At 38.0% G+C, this 23694-nt stretch overlaps 1 protein-coding gene across 1 annotated transcript; it reads right to left on the bottom strand.

The window, feature by feature from the left end:
* Positions 1–248: 248 nt before the first annotated feature.
* camk1a (calcium/calmodulin-dependent protein kinase Ia) lies at positions 249–23522 on the bottom strand. Its single transcript, XM_033967146.2, has 12 exons — positions 23288–23522; positions 21791–21912; positions 10568–10699; positions 6675–6749; positions 5703–5841; positions 5501–5627; positions 4569–4644; positions 4357–4469; positions 4203–4281; positions 3839–3926; positions 3560–3719; positions 249–2539 (listed from the first exon to the last, which is right to left on the bottom strand). Exons 2-12 carry the CDS (start codon positions 21877–21879, stop codon positions 2436–2438), a joined length of 1182 nt encoding a protein of 393 aa, XP_033823037.1. The 5' UTR covers positions 21880–21912; positions 23288–23522; the 3' UTR covers positions 249–2435.
* Positions 23523–23694: the final 172 nt, after the last annotated feature.

The raw sequence follows: 23694 nt of genomic DNA, 5'->3' as shown, positions 1-23694 counted from the left end.
TGTTTTTGTGTGAGTGTGTTTTTGTGTGAGTGTGTTTTTGTGTGAGTGTGTTTTTGTGTGAGTGTGTTTTTGTGTGTGTGTGATCAGGATTCAGTTAATGCTCATGTGAGGTCATGTTATACAGCTCACTGTGATATAATGTGAGATTCAGTTTTTCTACTATGAACATGAGACAAGAAGTGGACAGGCAGTGCATAGACAAGGATGTTTATTTTCAGTTCCTGCATTAGTTTTTTTTTCTGTGGGTACAAATCATCTTTTTTTTTTTTACACCTTGTTCAATATCCCATGATGCATTGCATCCATACATTTGTAGCTCAAAACAGTCTTTACAAAAAGGATATACAATATGTACTTATATATATATATATATAATATACATGTGTTTCTTTATGCATTTGGGTGTTCATTATGGGTAAACTAAGCTCTATAAAACCAAGTAGCAACAAATCCCAGGTAAGGTAAACAAAAGGTCATTATCATCAATAGACAGGGCCAGGATCGAAGTCTTAACACTGGCTCCTTAAAGTCAACACAAGCCCTTCACACAATGTTATTTGCATATTTTACAGTCAGAGATCCCCGAGTGATTCCCTTTGATTAAACTATAATGTGTCAGGATCTGTATTGTTTTATGTTTTTTAGTTTTTTAATGTGGATCTTAATCCACAGGTAGCTACAGCATTATACTACAATATGATAAAGTTCTGTCAGCATTACTCAGGGGCTTGACCAGCATATTTTTCAAGTAGGTAATAATGATTTTAATGGCAGCATTTTAAAACCAATAATATGTTTTGTATTCGTGGATATATGGTCCATAGGGAACACAGGGAGTACATATCCTTCCTTCAGTCTCATTGGGGATATTCTGAGTAGATGTGTGCATCTGCAGAAAACACAGGCTGTGAATAAACGTACACAAACTGTTACTTAAATAGACTCGACATCTGCGGCCAAAGCAAATGTCCACTGTGCTGTGTTGTACTTGAACAACATTACTTCAGGTGTTACTCACTTCACATTATATAGTTCAAAATTACAATAGTACAGAATTTCTCAATACAACAGAGTAATAATAATCATGTGTGTTAAATTGATCATCATTTATGTAAAAATATTTACCAGGTCATGCAGACAGTAGACCAAAACGTCTTTCACTAGAGGTGCACAGCACAGAGCAGGGGAGCGCCCAGACTGAGATCCGGCCAATCAGAGCAATGACTGAGGGGTATTTTCAACATAACTGTGAATGTATGACTTTAAACTTCTTCCCCAACTTTTTTCATATGGCAGCCCAGAGAGGACAGTATTCAGTAGTAGTTTTTTCTTTTCTTTTTTTTTTTTTTTTTTTTGAGGATCTCAGTTTGAGCCCCGAACAACTAAACAGTCATAAAATAAAATAAATAATTTGATTTTCTATTGTGTCTTTCCCAACATGAGCATGCAGACACTTTGAGATAAAACCACTCGTCATGATCCCAGTCTGAGCCAGAAAACGCATCATACAAGCCCCAAGATAGAATCACCTGTCCATAATGCTTTGAACCTAATAATATGTCTTATGCAACGGCCAGAGGAAGAAATGCTTAGAACAGGTCAGATGTGGGTGGAAGTTACACGAAGTCAATAGTAAACAGTAACTTAACTGTAGCTCAAGCTTTAAACTTTCCACCTCCAAAACGCTGGAAAACACAATGGTAGAAAAGCAAAAATATATTGTTAAAAATAGTATTAGTCCAGAGACACTTTGCAGGAGATGGAGGTTGTGATTCACATTGTACCAGAAGAGGGTTTAAACAAAATTACTTCATTCATTATTCAAAATGAGCACATTTATCTGTCTGTCCAGGTAATAAAATGACAACAGCTACAGCTACCACTTTATACTAATTACACCTTTGTTAAACCATAATATAGTATGCACAAATACTCCATTCATAATGAACTAATAGTTTATTAAGAAAAGGAGGAGGAGGGTTAGGGTATTAGATATTAAGCCTGAATCGTTCTTAATAAACTATTTGTTCATGACGAATTATGCCTTTGTTCATGCTTTATTAAGGATAATTAAAGTGTAGTTATTATAATGAAACAAACCAGGTCTTAAGGCTATAGTGTAGTTTAGTTTAGACGCTATTTTCTGTCATTTTAAAATAAAACTAGTATTATTAGCAGACAGGACAAAGGACCACTACACGCTGGAGGTTAATATGAAAACACACGCAGACAAAGCCCTGTTTAAAACCTTCATGTCCAGAGGGATAAGCATCATCTTGTTGTGATATGTTTAGCTCTTATGTAACTGCCCACAGGAGCTGACGGACGCGGCCTGATGATGACCACTACACTGTTTTCAGACTGGGCCAGACTGGGATCCGGGGCGGGTTCTGTTCCAGGGCAGGATCCGGGCTCTGTTGCCATGACGACAGGACTCAGACCCGACTGGCTGGCCTGCAGCAGTAGGTACAGCTCCTAAGACTGTCCCGGTCCACGCTGCCCTCGGTGCTACCACGGCGACCATCCTCATAGTGGGACACTGGGGAAAGTGAGACAAAAACAGTATGTTCAATGTTCTAATAGTATTTCATTCAATCTGCTTATACTGGTTGTATGGGGCACTGATATCTGTCTGTACATGCAGTCTCTTCATTGGGATGTTTTGTTTTGTAGAGCCAAAAAAACGTAAGGTAAGTCCTAAATATTTGAGTTAAGATATAGGTTAATTTAGATTATGTTAGGGTTTAGATTAAGGTTAAGGAAGTAGTAATTATGATCATGGGTAGGATCAGTCTTCAAGAAAATATGTGCATGTGTGGTAAATGTACTTGAATCTCACTGCAAAACAAAATTTCCTAGATATCGTAGCCTTGAACCTTGTGTAGTTATTGTACAGTGAATGGCCAAAGCAGAACCATGAGTAAACCATGATGACTGACCCCCCGCTGGTGTTTTTGCAGACTGTCCTTGGGCAAGACACTTCATTTTACGAAACATCAGCCTTCCCAGTGACTACAGGCAAAACATTGCACTTGTGCTAGTAACTGTTACAACTTAAGGTTAAAGCGGTTAAACCTGTCCCTATCTAATGAAATAAATAATCAAAATTTACAGGTTTTGCATTCCCAACTACCCTGTATGAATAAGTATAAATGAGAGTAAATGAGCGTGTTTGTCGCTGGCTGAGATTTCTGTACTGATAAAACAAACAACAAACACAACAAATATAGGCGATATGCTACATACAGAGTAAACATTGAATTAAACATTGCATTTGATCACAATTCATGTTTTCTTAGTATCTTATATACAATCAGTGCTATCGGCTGTTCACTCTTCACTGTGACTGGTTAAATCTGTCACTCTCAGCGCATTATAGAGTCTGACCAATAGGAGGAGCGGGTGTCTGTTTTTGAGCATAGAGTCGCATAAAAAATATACGATTTGACAGTTTTACAAAGTACAAAGATCAAATGTCGTGGCTTATTTCTATCTCTGCATAGAAGTGACATCAGGCTAAACATATCCATGCATATACTCCTACTCCACTGATACTCACAGCTCTCCTCCTCTCCACTGCCCAGCTCCTCCTCCTCTTCCTCAGGGAGCAGGTGTCCATGACAGGGACTGGTGGGAGTGATCTGACTGGGCCCCTCCACACTCGTACCCAGCTGCAGCCTCCGCATATGGCGCACAACAGCTGTGGCATTAAACGCTTGCTGTAAACCAGAATAAATGAGACAGAAATGAGACAGTGAACAGACAAAAGAGCAGAGTGAACACAATGTGCGGTCTATCCTCATTTAGCAGTGTCAGCGTTACAGGCCCAAACACTCACCTTCCATTTACTTTTGGCAAAGTTCTTTTTGATCTGAGCGCTCACTGATTCATGGATATTCTTGTCCAGGGCTGTGTCTCCACAAATCCTGTAAAATCAAATGTATCAGGCTTACAAACTTTACAAGCTATAACTAAGAGGTATTACAATCATATTCTATAGCTTAGGTAATGACACATTCAACCACAAATGTTTGTGTAAATTGTGTGATTTGTACAGTGCTGGAGCTGAAAATGTGTAAATAATCTAAAATACTGAATGAATAATAAGCCTTAGTTGTAGTAAACATGCTTGCCTATAGAAAGTGTTGATGTGCAGAAAGAAATACACAGGTATTATATAAGCAGGTAAACAGAAGCAGTACCATGGATGCTGTAGAGCCTGCTCACACGTGTATCTCTTCATTGGATCCTTCTCCATCATGTGACAGATGAAGTCTTTGGCTGCAAAAATCATATCAATTTAACAAGTCTACAAACAGGTCCCACTCTTAAACATATGTGGAAAATGTGTCATACCAGAATCTGAGATGTCATCCCAGTACGGAGAGTCAAATTCATACTCTGCTTTTAAAATCTGCTCAAATAACTTAGCATCATTTTCATCATAAAAAGGAGGATATCCACATAATCTGTAAGGAGAAATAAGAAACATCCATTCATGTGCTTGTTCTTGTTAGAAGGGGCTGAAATACAGTAAATTACACGAAGTTGTCAAGCCTGATACTGACAGAATATAAGAAATAACTCCTATGGACCAACAATCCACTGCTTTACTATATGGCTTCTGCGCGAGGACTTCAGGGGCTGAAACACAAACAATTTGAGTAATGTTAACCTTTGTACAATGTAATGTGATATATAGGTCACTTCAACAGAACAGCGCACTCTCAAACACTTGTAATAGACTCATAGTGGTTAAAAGAGCCTCTTATAATGTGTGTGAGAGGATTTTGGCTAAAGCTGAGCTCCCACAAAAAAAGACTACAGTCAAACTTGAGCTGAATGACACAAATGAATGCTGCGCCCTTTGAGATGTGGAATAATTGGTGATAGCTTACAGCAGTAGAAAAGTCTCAGTATACTGCATGAATTTACAATATTACACATTATATGGAAGCCTCTAGGAGATAAAATGAAAACTAAATAGACATGGGTGAATAAATACTTGTGTGCTTTACTTTTCAATATGATATGAACAAATTAAAGTAATTTTACCAAAGACGCTGATGCTGACCAACAGGAGGGGCAGCTTTGTTTGTACATAGAGCTTCATTAAATAGCGATATCAACACAATACTGCATTCTCACAAAAATCAAAGCACAAATATACTTTTATTGTCCTTACAGGTTCAAGTTAATGGGTTTAATTTCTGGAAAACCACTCCAAAACATGAAATGGTCTGACGGATTTTGTATTATTATTATTATTTTTTTATGACAACAAAGAGAACAAAGCACATGGATTCACTGTGTTTGATGAAAAAGTAAGTTTGTAAGTGCACGATAACTCATCAAGCAGCATCTTTTCAGCTATGTTAGGGTTAAAGTTGAATAAACAATTTACCGATTAAAAAGATAAATACAACTAAAAATGCTCCCATAATAAAATATTGTATTATATGGGTAATGTTGTACCATCATTTTGACTCCTGTTACTTACCCACATAACCAGGAGTCCCACAGGCCGTAGACATGACGCTGCCACTTCCTTCGATCTTTGACAACCCAAAATCACTGATCATGATCTTAGAGTCCTCGTCCATACTGTAGTACAGCAGGTTCTCTGGCTGTGGAGGGATGGGGCTGGTGAGGTTGGATATTTTTACTCACTAATGGGATTGGAGATGACCAAACCGCATTACCTTCAGGTCTCTGTGGACAATCCCCATATCGTGGAGGTATTTGACAGCGTCCAGGATCTGCTGGATGAGTTGGCTGGCATCTCTTTCTGTGTAAAAGCCCTTTTCCACAATACGGTCAAACAGCTCGCCCCCGGATACGCTGTCACACACAATCATTGTTACTGTCACAAAAACACACTATTGATCGTGTTTTGGGTTTCGGTCACTGTTTGTCAATGTTTTTATTTGGAATTATTGGTAAAGTAACTGGTAATGGGATCAGTAACATCTGCTTTAAGGGATAATTCAGTTTTGAGTCACACATAGCATTATCAGTCAGACCACCTCTCAATGGTTAAAAAAATATGAAACTAAAAGCAGAATGTGAATGTGACTGTATCCTAATTGAGTGAACATTTTAAAATTAAAGTGTTGCCATAACTCTGACCATTCAAACTGGGATATTAATTAGTTGTACAATATCTTGCAACCAGCCATAACTCTTGAAAACATGTCAAACACCTAAGCCTGAGTATTTTTTTTAGCAATAAAACACCTGTAATAAAAAAAACTGCAAGAAGTTTAATGCCATACTGTGATATATTCAAATCAAAGGCAAGCAGGTGTCTCAGCACTGTTGGACCACTTTTATCAAACTAACCCAAATACTGACACTAGCTCAGTTCTGATGAAAGATTAAGTTTATAAATGCACGATCTCCTCAGGTGGCATCTCTTCAGCTATATTATGGTTAAAGTTGAATAAATTACTTATTGATTAAACAAAGAAAGTAAATGCCAGATTCATCAATTAATAAAATAATCATTAGTGACAGCCCTTACTGTCACCAGCCTTTCCTCCAAACAAAACTCTCATGATGATCCCAAATACTGATAATATCTTAGTTTTCCTGCTGGTTAGTATCTCTTTTCGTCACAGGTGTCTCTGGGGAAATTGAATAACACAAAAATATCAAGAAGAGTGCGTACTTACAGCTGCATAACAAGATAGAGATGTGATGTACTTTCAAAGATGTCTTCCAGTGAAACAATGTTGGGATGCTTGATTCTAGGTATAAAAATACAAAAAAATGTAGGATTAGCAAGAATTAAGTATCGTTCATATTGTCTAGTCCCATAATTAAGAAAAAAATAGGTGGAAGAGTTAGATATTTTAATTACAATGAGTAGTTTTGAAGATAAATGGGCCAGACAACCAAATAACCAAAGAGGATGTATTGAACGAGGACATTTAGAGGAAAAAAAATTGAGTGCATGGGGTGATTGCTATGGCAACATGTGCAAAAACTACAGTTGGACTTGGAACATATGTAAAAATAAGCAATATTTCATTTGTTAAATTAGAATAGCAAGTAATTTATCTATAACAAAAACCTATCAAAATCTGTGAGAACACATTTAGGCACGTGTTTGTTTGTAATAATCTACTAAAAGAAAGGTACAAAGAGGCATGTTTTAACATCATTCACATCACTGTTGCCCTAATTTAAGCATACGATTACATTCTGGTAACACACTTTTTATTTAGGTCTCTCCTTTCATATACTCACTTTTGGACATTTAATTGGGCTCAATCCTCATTTTCTGTCCTAAATCGTTAAATCAAATTGCTCAGTCTGTTTAAAGATGACAATGCATGACCCAAATCTCTGCTAAAGGCTCTGCTCTAGATTTGCTGCTCTTATGAAGCAGGGCCACAGTTGAGCAGCTCTCTTGGCTCTGGGCTTTGGTGTGACCATATGACTGTACTGTCACTGGAACGCATGACAAATGAGCAGCTAATGCGCTACTAGCCTTTGAGATTTTGACTGGGATTTGAGGCTAATTCTCTTTTCCTCTGTGTATCTTTGTTCAAACTGTTTATTTCATTTAGTATTTCAGAGATAAACTTACAATCAAAAAATAATCTGAGGCTGTGTCATATAGGGCTAAATTAATACCCTAGTAGCCAATACTAAAATTACTATCAAAACCAAATAGTCATTAGAATTTATCAATACAGAAAATACTTACATGTACTTACTTTAAAGAGGAAATACACCAAATTAAAGCAGAGGAGCTATTGGACATTAGATATTTTCTGAATAATTTTAGGATATCCTTGAGCTATTATTATTATTATTATTATTATTATTATTATTATTATTATTATTATTACGCTTTTTTATTTTTTATTTATTTATTTATTTTATTTTTATTTATTTTTTGAGCCATTTAACATTGAATACAGTATGACACTTATTGATAGACGTACATTTAAAATTTCCATAACAGGTGCTGAAATTAAAACCCATCACTGTAGTCTCTATGAAAAAGTAGGTTGGCCATCGCTATCTGTTAGAAGAGAACAACACTGTATGAAATGTATTTATAAGCGACTACTTCATACACTGCTGGTATGTCTCACTTGCTTGTTAATCATTGATGCGGGAACATTTAATATATACATACAAGATCACATGACTGTATAAATCTACAGACTAGCCGCATCAGGACTGAGATGAGAATAAGGGGTTTTGGCTGTTTTACTTCACAAAAATGGAAATTATTTTTAGGATAAGCAAAATTTGATACTTTGGTACCACAAATGCAATTTAATAATCTGGTGATAAACATTTATACTCACACCTGCAGCTGTTTTAATGTCTTAAATTGACTTATGTACTTATTTGTTTTGCTTGTTTTATTTGCTTGTATTTTTTCTGTATTTGAACAGGGCGCCCATGGTAAAAATAAAGATAAATGAAAACCTAGCAAAAAGCTGTGAATTTAATGTATTGACTGCATGTGGAATGTGTTGTTATCTTGAGTTTAAAACACATGGAAAGACCTTTAGATATCTTACAAATGAACTACCAACCTACCTATGCACCTTTATGTATGCTGATTTAGAAGAACATACAGCCAAAACACAGTCCTCATCATTCAGTGCCCCACCTCAATGATCAAATCTCCATCCAAGCATCTCCCTGTTATTGTTCAGATTCAGGTAACTTTATTCACACCCACAAGTAGAAGAGGTTTGCAGCTGGAGTTGGCTTCCATCCATATATACAAATAACAAATACAGACCTAAAACCAATAGGAACTGTGAAAGTGCCCCACAGTGCTGATGAAAACATGATAAAACAATAAAAAGAGACTCAAAACGCGTCATATAAAACACATATATAAAAGTATGAAGGTGCAGTTTACAGCATATTTAGCAAACAAAGCGCTGCTGGAGTAAAGCTGTTTTTATCGCTTAGTTTTGCATTTTGGGACCGGGTACCTTTGCCCAGATGGAAGGAGCAGAAATCCACTGCGCAAAGGGGGCAAAGCATCGTTTAAAAAGGCCGTGGACAAGCACTGAAGCTGCCTGGAGTACAGAGACTCAGGGTGGAGCTGGGGGTCTCCAATTATCTTACTGGACCATTTGACAATCTGGGAAAGCAGATTTTTTGTTTTTGAGAGAGTGACTGCCAAACCATGCCACTCTAGTTCACAGCTGTGGTAACTCCTCTCTATCTCCAGTGATTTAAAAAACAGAAATCTAAAACTGCTCTCCCATATCGCTCCACATCTCATCCATCTTGGGCACGTTTAGCTGTAAAATGTACTGGCCAACACAAAATGAATACAATGTTCTTTAATATAACCATGTGCTCTTTCACTATTCTTAACTATTGAGGCCTATTTTTTTTCCCCCGCTACTTGTTCAGAGGTTTTTATACCAGTTTTAGAATCAATTAGTATCTGAGTATCAATTTTAGTGACAACCCATTCTGTCTCTCTACCTCCATCCCTCCCTTTATGCCCCGTTTCCTTCCATCACCCCTTCTCTCCCTCTTTCGATCCCTCCCTTCTTGCTCTCTTTCTTTCTCCCTGCTCCCTCCCTCCTCTCCAGTGCCCCTTTTATGCCCCCTTTCCCGCTCTTCCTCCTTTCCCTCCTTCTTCCCTTTCTCCTTCTCCACCCAAGCATCTCTCCTCTCTCCAGTTCACTGCTGCGGGGAACTCCACTCCTCCATCTCCAGCTTCTGTGTGCTGTTGCCGTGGCGACAGGGCCACTAAAAATAGGTCTATCTTCCTTTACTCCTGACATTTCCGGTGCACAATCCCACTGTTTCAACTGACACCATGCATTTAGTCACCCCTTCCAACTGACCCCGCTCATAATCTGCATGGGAGCGCAACGGAGTACGCCAGTACACTGTAAAAAATGAATATCCAGCCAGCCTCGCTTAAGACGACTTGAATTATGCAGTTTTGACTAGGTTAGATGTACTATGACTTGGAGTGGGCTGCTCAGTTATGGTAGAAAATGTAAAAGTGAACCTGTAGAGAAAGTAGACGCCTATTGTATCTGATTGGTGATGTTTTGTTGATCTTTTGTTTAAAAGTTTATGCAGATTAGAATGACTTAAAGTGAAAGCGATGTTGTTTTTGCAGGCCACAATAAGCGCACATGTTACTTTCACACTACATGTACTTTCAATTCACACTACATGTACTTTCAATTCACACTACATGTATTTTCAATTACACATTTTTTGCATTGAATGGATTCATATTTTCAAATCCCAATTTTAAATCTGATTAATTCAACAGTCCTACTTGGGAGTATGTCACTGATTTCAATACATTTCTGACAACCTGATTTGGTTTGCTTGAAATAAGAAGTTAGATATGTATTATAACAAGTACAAAAAAAAAAAAAGTAATATTATCTAGCACTTTCAATGGAAGAAATCTTAACTATGTGACATGTTGTACGTAGATAATTGAGCAGAATCATCCCTATATTATTTTTTTTGCAGTGATATGTGTGACTAACAGGTTTTGATTGACAGCTCAAGTGGACCCGCGTGGACCTTGGGCCAGTCTTACCTGTGCAGCACTGCAATCTCATTTTCAATGTTGTTCTCTTTGCCTTCTAGAGCCTTCTTAGGGATGCATTTAATGGCTACGAGTCTTTGGGTCCCCTTCTCCTCGGCTAGCACCACTTCAGAAAAAGCTCCCCTGAAACAAGAAAGAAGAAAGAAAAACATGAAATTTATCAACGCAAACCCGAAATGTATCAGATTTGTGCACTGATTTGACATATGTGTGACTGCGGGATAGGGTTGTCAATACTGAGGTACTGTTCCATACAAAAGCTATGGCAAAGTAGATATACATTTGAACAATTATCAATATTGGAGAAAAAATAATATTAAAAAAATCACATAAATTTGACATTTGACAAAATTACCACTTTTTTTTCAGAGCTTTAGTTTGTTTTCTTACCTGACAGTTTGGACTGCTCACTTGCGGTTTTCCTCAGAGTAGTGACGTTGCTGTGATGTGTCCATTCAGCTGATTTAACAGGTTTTGGCGCTGTCTTCCTACCGGTGGAGGAAGGACAGCTATAAACCAGGTCAAGGGGGCTTTTTTTTTACTCTCACACACCTGCGATACTGTCCTGAAGAAGTTGGACTGCAGATGGCGCTGTCTTCCTGCCTCCGCCATAGGAAGATAGCGCCAAAACCTGTTAAAATCAGCTGACCAGACACATCACAGTAACATCATGTGACCACTGTGAGGAAGACCGCCAGTGAGCAGTCCAAACTGTCAGGTATGAAAACAAACAAAACCTTGAAAAAATAATCTATTTCAGTAAATGAACTTCAATGGACCACGTTTATTTTGTGTTTTTTGTCTATTGTCCATGAAAATAGTGCTTTGTGGTATTGAAAATGTATCGAGCCTTTTTCTTAGTATCAAAATAAAGTTTTATGAATTGTGTGAATAACAGATGATGTAGGGGCCACAGTAGCTCAGTTGTTTGTCCACTGATCTGAAGGTTGGCGGTTTGAATCCCACTCTCACAGATGAATGCTGTCGTTTTGTCCTTGGGCAAGACAATTAACCTGACCTCCAGTGTCTGCGTACACTGGTCTATGAGTATGAGAGTGGTTCCTTGAGGTAAACCTTGAACGTGGAAAAGCGTTATAGAAAAATGCAACCATTTACCATATCTCAATGTTGTTCATTTGTGAAATATATTACAGAACAGAGGAACATTATTAACATTATTATTATTAAAATTGTTAGACAAGCATACATGCACAGAATTGGTTTGAGGAAATCCAAATTGTGATGGCTTGAAAGAAAAGAGAACCAACCAAGGGACATCGGTCAATAAGTGACCACAGATCTATATACGTCAATAAGAAAAATAAATTACAAGATAAATTACAATGTGTTGAGATGTATACGCGCTTCTAGCAAAATAGGTTTAAATATTGAGCTGGTGGTCATAACACAGGATTACAACTGTCCTGCAGCTGCATTTAGTTAATGCAAAGCACTTTGGTGGACTATGTTTTAAAGTGCTCTATAAATAAACTTGGATTTGACAACTGTCCATGGTACTAAAATATAATGTCCTTTTCAACAGAATATTGTAACTCCATTTTGATATTAATTAGTATCTCTGTATTGACTTTTTGACAACCTCCACTGTAATCTGATCCAATCTTGTATTGTAAAACTTTGCAAACATTTTGAATGACTGAACCTCACTCAAAACAAGCTACATTTGTGGCTTTCTTTGACATGTGCTTAACCACAACCACTTGACAACATCTCTGCATCCATCCGTTCATCTGAGCTCTGTGGTTTAGTTTAGTGTGAGCGCATGTGCATCGGCGTGTAAGCACCGTTCAGATGAATAATTAAAAATGGCGACTTCAGGGGAGCTTTATTTTGGGTTGGGGGCTGAGACAAGTAGAATAGTCTATTTGTGATGCCCTCAATAATGGATAGAGAGAATGCAGTGTGTCGGTTTGGAGTGGGAGTCTGCATTATGGATTATGGTCTGGTGGTGATGAGAGGAGAGGGAATAGCAGCATGTTTACACAGTGGCCACACAGGCGTGTGGGAGGGGACACAGGAGGAGGCCTCGGCATACACAGAGCTGCAGCCTATGTGCGTCTGAGACAGCACTGTCATGTAAGAGACAACTGTGCAACATGTGAAAGGAACAGTGTTTCAGTGTTTAACCAATCTGTTGTACTTCAAATAGATTCTATGATGTTATCTCACATGTCATATTGTGCCATCGTCTGGGGCCAGGCCACAAAATGTGTCCTGAAAGCTTTAGTGCCGTTGCATAAACAGACACTTCACGTATTTGACCAAAACCTGATGAAGTGGCATCACTGCAGCATTATTCAGAAATATAACAAGAGGACTTTTGATCATTTCATCAGGTTTGAGTCCTTTTTAAAAGCAATTTAAGTCTTAATGGTCTTGCTCCTGGTGTAATGTGTAAATTGATACTAAAGTATAATAATGAATGTGTCAAGACAAGAAATGGAATAAGTGGGAAATGCAGAGTCAAAAGGTGCTGGATGGCTCTGGGGCAGTCAGCGTTCTCTTTGCTGCTAGAGCAGAAGTCACAGTTGGATATCAGACAGACAAAACTGAAAAACTGGCTTAAGGAAAGTCAATAATGTGCTTACTAAACTGCCCTGGGATGTAGAGTGGACAGATATGTCCAATGCTTCTTATCTGTGCCTTTTATTAACTTTCCAGCGTCCAAAGTTTTTCTTTCTTAACAAGTTTTAAAAGCCTAGTCTGGGACAGGGGCTGCAAAGTAGCCTGTGAATTAAATAAATAAAAATAGACATCTCCCATTTGTAAAACTACTTGTGTATTAAAAGTACACTATGTAACTTTTCTAATGGAGAGTTCAATACCTTTTTGTCTCCATGGATATGTTTTGCTTTGTCTGGAATGTTCCACATTATGGCATAAGGTCAATGTATCCCAATGAAGACAAGTGGGTCTAGCAATGAAACACCTGTGACTGAGCATAAGCAAAAAAGATCAGTTTAATGCCAAATTTGGAACATTGCGGGCAAAGCAATCTGCATGAGGTGCTGGACATTTCACCAAAAAAAACCAAAAACATGTAACACATAACCAAAATGAAATCCATGATAGTCCTTGAGATTACTATACAATGACATGCTAAACAAAGATAAACAGCATAAACATTTATGGAGGTGGTGACTGATAATTCCCATCTACTTCTCCAGTTTCATTTTAAACCAGAGCTTAAAATATTCCACCAAGAAAATCATATCAGGGCCCCATTGTCATCGACCCGTAAAAGCATTTTAATATGCTTAAGTCTGCGGCATTTACAGCCACTTGAGGGGGTCAGGCCCAGTTAAACTGAGTGGGATCGGCCTGGACACATTCATTTAGTGCTTGGCTCAGTGAAGCAGCAGCAGCACGTGCCAACAAACAGCAACTGGTACAGGCTACAGCAGGCAGTTAGGACATATTTCATCACATTACATAAGATTTCAGGCCAGTCAGTTCATTCAGTGTGACAGCTTAGAACTTTGTAGCATGCACTTCAGTCAAAAAGCAAGAATAGATAGAAAAAGTGTCACTGTAAATATAAAACAAAGTAATGTAAATAAATGTGTTGCTATTATAGGGCAGCAGTGGCTCAGTGGTTAGTGCAGTGTCCACTAACCTGAGGGTTGATGCTCTGAACCTTGTTAAGATCTACGCATAATGCTGTTGTGTCCTTGAGCAAGACACTCCACTCTCTTTGCCAATGTGTGAAAATGGTGTGTGTGATTGAATCGTTGTTGGTGGCTCACATTCACCTTATCTTAGATTTAACACATGATCAAAGAAACCAACAGCCCTAATGTATTTTTCCTGACCTGTGCATAAGCTTTCAATACTCACTTCTGTTTCTGTGTACGGCCTCACCACAAAGGCCATTTATAGCAGCAGCTCAATACAAACACTTCCCACAAATCTGTGCAATTCTCACTACAAAGATATCTGGTCTGGATCAGGGCCACTCTGAATATTCTGTTACATGTTGTGAGATTTGATCCTTCACTGAATCTATAAGTGGGGCTCAGTCATGTTTAAATATAGAGATGTAATTTCAAATCAAATTCCCATTGTATTATATGTTCAATAACTTTTTTAAAAGCATCATATTTTATAGAATTACCATTTTAATTGAATGAGCTGTTATCTAATTATGAAAAGGTGCTATATGCAACTTTTTGGGCGTCTGCCACCTATTAATCTCAAAGGAGAATCATTACTTTGCCTGGAATGTTCCACAGTTTGGTATTAAACTTGTGTCTGGTGTTTATTAAAATACAAGTGTTTTTATTGCCAAGAAAGAATCTATTATTACTCTGAACCAAGCCACCTCTCCACAGATCTGAACTATAACTTGGCCTGGTGGGGTCACCAGCTGGTATCCATGGAGATAGATGAGTTTTATGCTGTACTATAGAACATTACAGGCATTGGCAGAGTAATAACATCTCCAAGGAGACAAGCAGGTGGTAAACCCTCCATGAGCGATTTAGACTGATTCACAATATTACCTGTCTTATCAGTCTTATTTAGAATTGCACAAATGTGGGATATTAAAACAAAACTTAGAGTCTGAAAGAAAAATAACAAAACGCCTTAAATACAATTAAAAAATAAGCCTATGAATATCATCTAATGACTTGACGTGCATGATTTCTCTTGATATTTGTGAGTGACAGGATGTTGGGGGTGAATGAGTGAGGGTGGAGGGTGGGGGTGCTGAGGGAGGCACAGAGCACTTTCCACTGTTGCTGTGAGACACTGAGATTGTAATTAACCGTCGCTGGGTGTCCTCAGAGACGGAGCAGGGGGCGGCTCACCGGGGTTTGAGCAGGAAAGAAGAAACTGCTTCAGATTCAGGTAAGACGCACGTTAACCCTACGCAAGTATTTCAACGTGGAGATGTGTTCAATTTGTGAATCATTCTTTGGTAACATAAAGCAACAGTGTTTTGTTCTGGTTGATACTAAGGAGAAAGATATTTTACAGTCATTTGTAAAACACTGTTAAATCCAAATAATACATGTACCTGTAATATGTGCAATCGAGTAAATGTAGTGGAAACAACTTCAGAGTTCAGCTTCAACATTTTTTGTTGAATAGTCAGTAAAGGTTTAAGTTTTTAAAGTAGATGTCATGGGGTTCATAGCAATATAATTACTTATTTTATTTATATCTATTAATAACTTTTCTTTATTTATTTATTTTTTATGATCACTACAAGTACAACATTTATCATTACTGTCTCTACTACTGTCACTACTAATTCTGTCTCTACAACAGCAATTTTTACAATGCCCATTAAAACTTACTCCTACACTACTTTTATTTGACTGTTTTGGTCATCCTAAAATACACATAATGCCCACTTTAATTATACACACACACACACACTGAAGTTACTGAAGTGTCATTGAGTGAGGTCAAAGGTTGATTTAAAAGGATCTTAAGAAATCTTATGACATGTGAAATTAAATGACAAATGATTTGAGCTGTTTGTAAATCGCTGCCTGTAACTCATAAACTGATCTGTTATAATTGAAATGAAAAGAGTCTGAATGAGTCACTGGTTTGAAAAGTCAGAACAAATCTGTCATCTCCATTTGGGAAAAACAAGTAGGGCTGCGCAATATATTGCAACTGAATCGAAAGCACAATTTAAAGGTACACAGTGTAACTTTTCTAGTAGAGGTTTTGCCTGCTTTACCTGAGTAATGCATTCCTGATACACACAGGCTTGCCTTTCCACAGCTCTGACCTGTTACTTGACCCGGAAGCATCACCTGCATACAGTTCTTATTTGTATTAGTTTTTTCATATTTCAGAATTTTCTCTAATGCTCATGCTCCTGGAACCTGATTTGAAAAGTTACAGTCTATTTGCAATGTTGAAAAATCAGTCTTGGTAATGCCCTTGAACACCTAAAATATACCACTAAAATGTATTTATAAACGAATGCAAAGAAAATCCCATGTAGTGCAGTGAGGTTATGCTGTTCTGAGCCACACCATTAATCAGGAGAACAGAGGCCTAAAGCATCTATCACTGCATCGATTTGACCAGCGCAGCAAATACAGAAGCAAACACACAGAACACTGCAAGGACTTTAGAGCCGACTCCTTCAGACTCATGCACTGTGACTTTGCACGCGGTGACATCCAGGAGAAAGTCTTAAAACTACAAGAGGAAATTAGAGTACAAGCTTGAATACAGAAGGACTCTGAAAATAGTGTACATGAATTGTGTGTAATCAATATTTGGTTGAAAAAAAACTTTGTATTTGTTTCTAGAACTAGCTGCCCCTTGTCTCTGTTTCACTACTGGTAAAGCAATGGGTTTTGTTGATTGTTTCTGACTCCTATTGTTTTCTAGATGCATCATGGGAAACTGAGTGCACTTCAGTTGAGACACTAGACACCACTAAAGTCAGCAAAATTACAATAGTTATGGCCTTGGTTGTAGTTTCAGCCCCACTTTAATTCAAACAGACCTTCAAGTCCCGGTTTATTTTCAAGTTTAGTCCCAGTTTAGTCCTTATTTTGATGTGGTGTGTAAAAAGGCAAACACAATCGTATATGGCATTAAAAATACAAATATTGGAACAACTAAATTATTGAATAATGTTTCAAAATGACAAGAATAAACTACTTTTCTGTTGCATTAAAACCCAAAGAACAAAAGGTTGCCGACACAATACGTCAAGTTTATATCCACACGTTCAGGACGGCTTGTTCTGACAACTGAAGGTAGAACTGTGAGGATTAACAGGATCTGAATATAATTCTTCAACATAAATCAATTAAGTTGTCTCAGTGAATATCCTGGATAAAGCGTCGGGGTAATCTCCTCTCTGAGCATAAGGAGCTTTCAGTCAGCACATTAGATCTGCCCTCTGCCCCGTCCAGCAGTGATGAAGGACTGCTGTAAATCTCTTTTTGTTGTTTTTTCTGCACTGACAGAAAAAAGTTGCTGGATTTGTGTAAAACTAATATGGAAAGCATTTGAGTGCAATGAAATTATGTTTAGGCTTGAAACTTATTCGATATCCTCTGAGCATATTCTTTTCACATCACAAACATAACTTTTTTCATATTAATAAAATGTGACATTCATAAATATGCACATATTTATCTTGTGCTACATAAGTGTGAAATGTACCTTTTTATGGTCTTTTTATTATTTAATTCAGTCTACAAAATTACATCTAGGCCTAAATGAAACATCAATGTCCTTAACAGATTTTAAAGTAAAATAAATACACAAAGAGTCTTTATTTTTTCACAGTCCTGTATTGTCTAAAATGAATCAAACACACAGAACAAGAGAGCACAGCTACAGGGACAGTCTGTTTGAGGATGGACAGTGTGAAGATTTATGAAGAAGGTCTGTGCCTGTGGAGAGAGGAATATGACATGATCACCATGTGATTATCTACTTTGTGTTGTGCACATCTAACTATAGCACTTAGGCTATTACTCTTTAATACAATAATGGACCGCTCCAGGACAGAGTCACAGTACAGGAAATGCAGAAAGAATACTCACCATGTGCTTTTCTTCAACTTTGTCAATAGTCATTCAGTAACAGGTAGGGCATCAGTACAAAGTCCTCCTACTGCCACAGCCCCTGTAGATACAAGTGATGATACATTTTCACTAGGAAATATATGCTGTAAAAAAATAGACCTTTTAAAAGGACTTGAGTTGCTTTGTTCATCTGCAGCCTGTGTTTTGGTGGTTCTCAGAAGCTCTGAGTGATACAGGGATTTGCAAAATGGTGTTGCACAAAATCACTAAGCATCAAGTATAAAATGTGTTAGCTTACACACAGCTGGAGCACAGTGCTCTGGATATCACTCTTTGTATGCAGGCGCTGTGGAAGCAAATTCAAATGTTAATACAATTGTCACACTTGTAGATGGGCAATGGGCAGGCATGATAACAATTTGTTTCATGGAGACAACCCTTACATTAATCTTCATTTCAAATAAACACTAATATGTGTTTTCAATAATTACATTCTAGGTAAGAAGCGTGTAAAATCTTTGAAAAGTCTTACCTCCCAAGCAGCTCTCACAGTCCTGGATCCACACTGCAGTGCCCTCTGCTCCTGTGATTGTCTGACTCATGTATATTTGAAATTTCCCTCCAAAAGATTTGGGGAGCGGAATTCCCGAGGGAGGAGTTCACCACAAACGTTAACAAAGTCATGTTTTCTCAGTCTGATTAAAACATGCAGATTCAACATCATGTTGGACAGAGAATCATAAATAAGTCACGCTATTGCTGTAAAATTTGTGTTTGCAATTTGAGCAAACCCTCTCAGGGCATTTTTTCTCTGTGCAATGCACTTTGGAAATCCCCATAATGCAATTCTGAACATCAAAGGAAAAATTATGATCAGTCCATACAACAGAAAATACATCTGCATTTAGGCACTTTTAAGAATTGTGGGCACATTTATTTGACTTTTGTGTATTTCCTTAATGGAAATTGTCTTCTCTTTTTTTTTTTTTTCTTCGAAATCAAATAGCTTACCCTTATTTGTACCAAAAAGCTGTAGGTAAAGGCAAAGCACTATCGTATTTTTTCATTTTCTAATGGTCAAAAGTACGACTACTATATACTATTTTACACTGTAAATATGAACAATCATAGGGTTGTTTCTGCCATTTATGTTGTTTCTTCTAATACCATACTTCTTCTAATACCATACTACTGTATACTACCGTATGTGGTCTTTAACAGGTCAAGACTATTCTAAACCTATTCAAGGTCCAACTTTGTCCTATAATAATACATCTGAGTCATCATACCTGCTAAAATGAGTATCTGGATTTGATACTAATTTTAGTAATGAGTATGGCGCCATCACTTTTTTTGACAACCCAATTACTCATTTTACTCTGTTCCCTTCAGCGCCTTCAACATACAGTTCAGTGGAGTGCATACATTTACATGGGATTGACTGAGGACTGGCTGAGTCTTCCTCCCACGGGCCTTGGCAGTCAGACAGTCTCATCATCTAGCCACTTTTTTTAGAAGGGGACAGAAGATGCACAGTCATTAATATGTGAATCTGTGCTCTCTCTCCCTTTTTCTCTTCTCTCTCTCTCTCTCCTCTCCCTCTTTTCCCCATCCCTGTCTCTCTTTCTGTCATCTTTCTCTATTGCTTCTTTTCTGTGGTTAACTTTCCTCTCCATCTTTCTGTCTCCCTTTCTACTTAGCCTCCTTTTTTCTATTTTTTCCGTCTTTCCCCCTCTCTCTTTTGCCTCTCTCTCCCTTCTCTTGCTCTCTCTCTCTCTCACGGGGAGCAGGTGTAGCTGTGAGAGGACAGAAACAAGCATCCTCCGTATGGCGTTGTCATGTCCGCACAGGTGGTCATGTGCTGGGTCACTTATACTCAGTTTGGAGGGGGTGAACCTGGGACCATCTGGACTCTTCCCCCCGAGAGGCGAATATTACAACTCAAGGTCTCAGAGCAGCTCTCATTAGGACGGGGAAAACTACTGCAGATTTTTTAATAGTAGTTTGATTATGACTCAGATTATGAGGCCAGAGGGTTGTATTTTGTACAATACATTTGCTGTTAGCTGAAAAAGTAAATCAATTTGGCCATTATTTATTCATGTGAGAGTGAAGGGTCATCAGTAAGTAAATGGTAAATGGTAAATACTTAAGAGGCTAGCAGTTTTCTACGTCCAATAGAAGCTCAAAAGCACTTTACATCAAGGTACAAACATACGTAGTTTATAGTGTGAGACTTTTAATTAAACTATTGGTTATGCCTTGTGCAAAACATGTATATCACTGTCTGTTTTTGCCCTATTCATTCTGTGTCAAACAATTCCCTACGACAACTACAGCTTTCTGATACTCTTCACGTGAAACCACCCGCTCAAAAATCAGCAAAACTTGGGAGATAAACCTGGAGAAATACCCAGTACATTGCTACAACTTATAACATCCACCCAGTTATCGTGAAATTGTTTTATCAATAGTGTGTTTGGTGTCAATTCAATGCATAGTGCTGCTAGAGGTAGAAAGCATCTATGTTATGCTTTTACTTTCATTAAAGACCAACTCTCTCATTAAAAAAGCAATCCTCAAACTGGTCTGAACAAAGGTTTGGGCTGGATTCCAACTTAATCCTTTAGTATTCACTTCATTAGGGCTTTGTAATCATTTTAAACGTTTCGGAGGATAGAGACAAGGGAACAGTTTAGAGTGAAAAGATTTGAAAAGTTTCTTGGCTAAAGTAAAATGCATGAATCAGCAGCTCGCCCGTGTAGTGGTGCTGAATCCAAAAACACAGACTATGTCCCTTTAGATTGGACGAGGACGGGACAAGAGTAATGATGAAAGGTGTGTCTATGAAAAGGCCGTGCTGGGAGTATCTTATGTTTGACCTCTTGTCTCTGTGAGTGGTCATCCAGTCAAATAAAGTAGGTTTCTTGTAGTGTTGCCATGATATTAACATTTTAAACTTGATTTTCATACTAAGGAAAAGGCTTGATTTCAATATTACAGTGACAATAGAGTGTAAAAATATTAAAACAAAGCTCCAATTTTGTGTCGATACTTGTTCAAATGTCTATCTAGTTTTACAAGTTTTAGTATCAATGAATTTGTTTCTTGGAAGGAAGTTCTTGGACTTTTCAACAGCACACTAAAAGACAACAGTTAATCTAAATATATATACAAAAAATACACAGCGCTAAATTCAAAAAAGGAAAGGAGCAATAATGGAGGCAGTGAATTAGAAGAAAACCAAGCTGAAATGTTTAGCTTTATCTGCAGCTATTTGCCCATACTTTGGAGTCAACTGCAATGTACGTGTCTTCAGTTGTTCATGTAGGGTCCATAGCTTATTAGATGCAAATTATTCACTCAAAAAAACAAAAACAAATAAAATGCCATCAAACTCAGACACAAGCAAAACCAAGGATGTAGTCAGGATATCGAGTTCAGTTAGTTATGAGTTTTGATACAATAGAAAAATGGTCAGATGTTCGATGTTAGATTCTGTTACTAATAATACTTATTCATACTTATTCATTCCTTCTATGTCATTGTGTTTTTGTAGTAAAAAAGCCAATCTCCAGCTCAATATTACTCAACACTAAGCGCTCAAACATAATGGAAATCTAGTAGCATTACAAAGAAGGACTTCCTCGCGTATGCACAGCCGCGTTGTACTTACGTTCCAAGCACTTCTTTGAAATCATAGTTGTCTTTGATGTCCGAAGTCTTCTTTTTCCACCCATTTCCGTCCTCATCACCAAGAGGCATCCTACAACACGGATAGGATTCGCCAGACTACAGCTGTGGGGCAAAAGAGGAGCAGTGAGTACAGTACACCTCTCCGGAGTCCAGACCATTAAATGCATCTGTAAACTAAATGGTTATATTGATTCTGCACACAGAAACGCATCATAACACTGTAATATGTAGAGCATAGAGGGCTTTGGTAAATACCTCTTCTCTCTGACAGTTGATTAAAAGTGATGTCAAGAAGAGATGTAGAATATAACAAATTGATTTTTCAGTGAATGCATCTATATAGTATGGGCTAATGAATGCATGACAATAATATGGTCCCATCAGAGAGTGTCAAAATAAAATAAAATAGAATAGAACAACGTGTGATATATGCAGAAACTCATAATTTTAAATGTAATGAAGTACAGTTACATGGAATTACACTCTACTACAAAAAGTTACCCAAAAGATCAACTCAATTGCAGTAACTTGTCTTGTTACTTTCTAGTGGTCTTAGTCTTGTCAAATTTGTGTTCAGTCAAGGTTAAAATAAAGATATGATGTTTAGTCTCGTGAAAATCCTGATTCTGCATGCATTATAATCAAATCTTCTATCGTTATATAAATTCAACATACAATGAGACAGCCATGACAGCCTCATTGTCACAGTGTACTGCAAAATGAAAAGAACAGGCTTGCAGATGATCGACCAAAAAGACTATTGCATGCTTTTCTTACACTGTGCAGGCCTGACTGATGACACAGTGTAAAATACCTGAGTAGGCTGTATGTTCTCCATAAGGAACAGTATATGGTCCTGCTGAATATATACGTCTAAACAAGGGTGATGATGAATACTGACTTGAGCATGCACTGGGAGCTCGTGACACAAAAGCCTCAAAAGAAAATAAGCAGCAATTTGTTTGACAAGGGACTGGGTCATGTTCATAAAAGAAACCAAAATATCTTTAAAGTGGGGCAAACTGTGCGGCAGACAGCGGAAAAAGACACCATGCAGTGGCAAAATCAACAGAGGCAGACACCAGCTGGGGGACCATGCTATATTTAACTGTGAAGCTTTAAACAAATGGGTACACACACTACAGCACTGTGCAGCTCTGCAGGCAATAATGGAGATGCCTCTGAGTGCACGTGAAGCTACATCACATGCACGTGAAGAATGCACCTCAGAAACTTAATAAAATGCAAATGACAGTGAATTACAAGATCTAGGCTATTTCAGTTTTGGTCACAGTGTAAGCATATTTAAACGACAAGACGGTGTGCAAAAGGCATACTGCAGAGCTGAAAGGGCATGGCATCTCCATCAAAACAACATCTCTGAGTTCAACATGGGAGACATATCGCACGAGACATCCAGCCGCACGCAACTTTATCGATATAGATTACATGCACTTGAGATAAGAAAGTGACCTACCTAAATGGCGATGAGTGGCTGTGATGTCTTTCCTCTCGGTGAAGCAATGTGCGGCTGGTGCTTGTGCGCAGGGAGGGACCAGAGTCCGCGTTCAGACTTCTCCTGACGTCAAGAAAAAATACGGACGTGTGCGGCGGACGTAGTGCAGCATAAAATCATCCTCTTTCTCTCTAGTGTGATTCGCATACTGAGCCAGCCTGACCGCCGCCTATGCCTATGCTCTCTCCTCAGCACATTTTGGTTCATCTGTTTGCCTCTTGGTCATGCTCCAGCGCAAGACATGCCTGATTATGCACAAAGGTAGTTTCCAGGAAAAGCAGTGTTGGATAGGCCCTAATTATAAACACAGGAAAGACTCAAATGCGCCACTATACTCAAGAGAACCCAAAATGTATTTTTGAATAACA

Source organism: Periophthalmus magnuspinnatus, chromosome 5 (assembly GCF_009829125.3).
Source record: "Periophthalmus magnuspinnatus isolate fPerMag1 chromosome 5, fPerMag1.2.pri, whole genome shotgun sequence".
NCBI classification, from domain to species: domain Eukaryota; kingdom Metazoa; phylum Chordata; class Actinopteri; order Gobiiformes; family Gobiidae; genus Periophthalmus; species Periophthalmus magnuspinnatus.
This window is presented reverse-complemented; position numbering and strand designations above follow the sequence as displayed.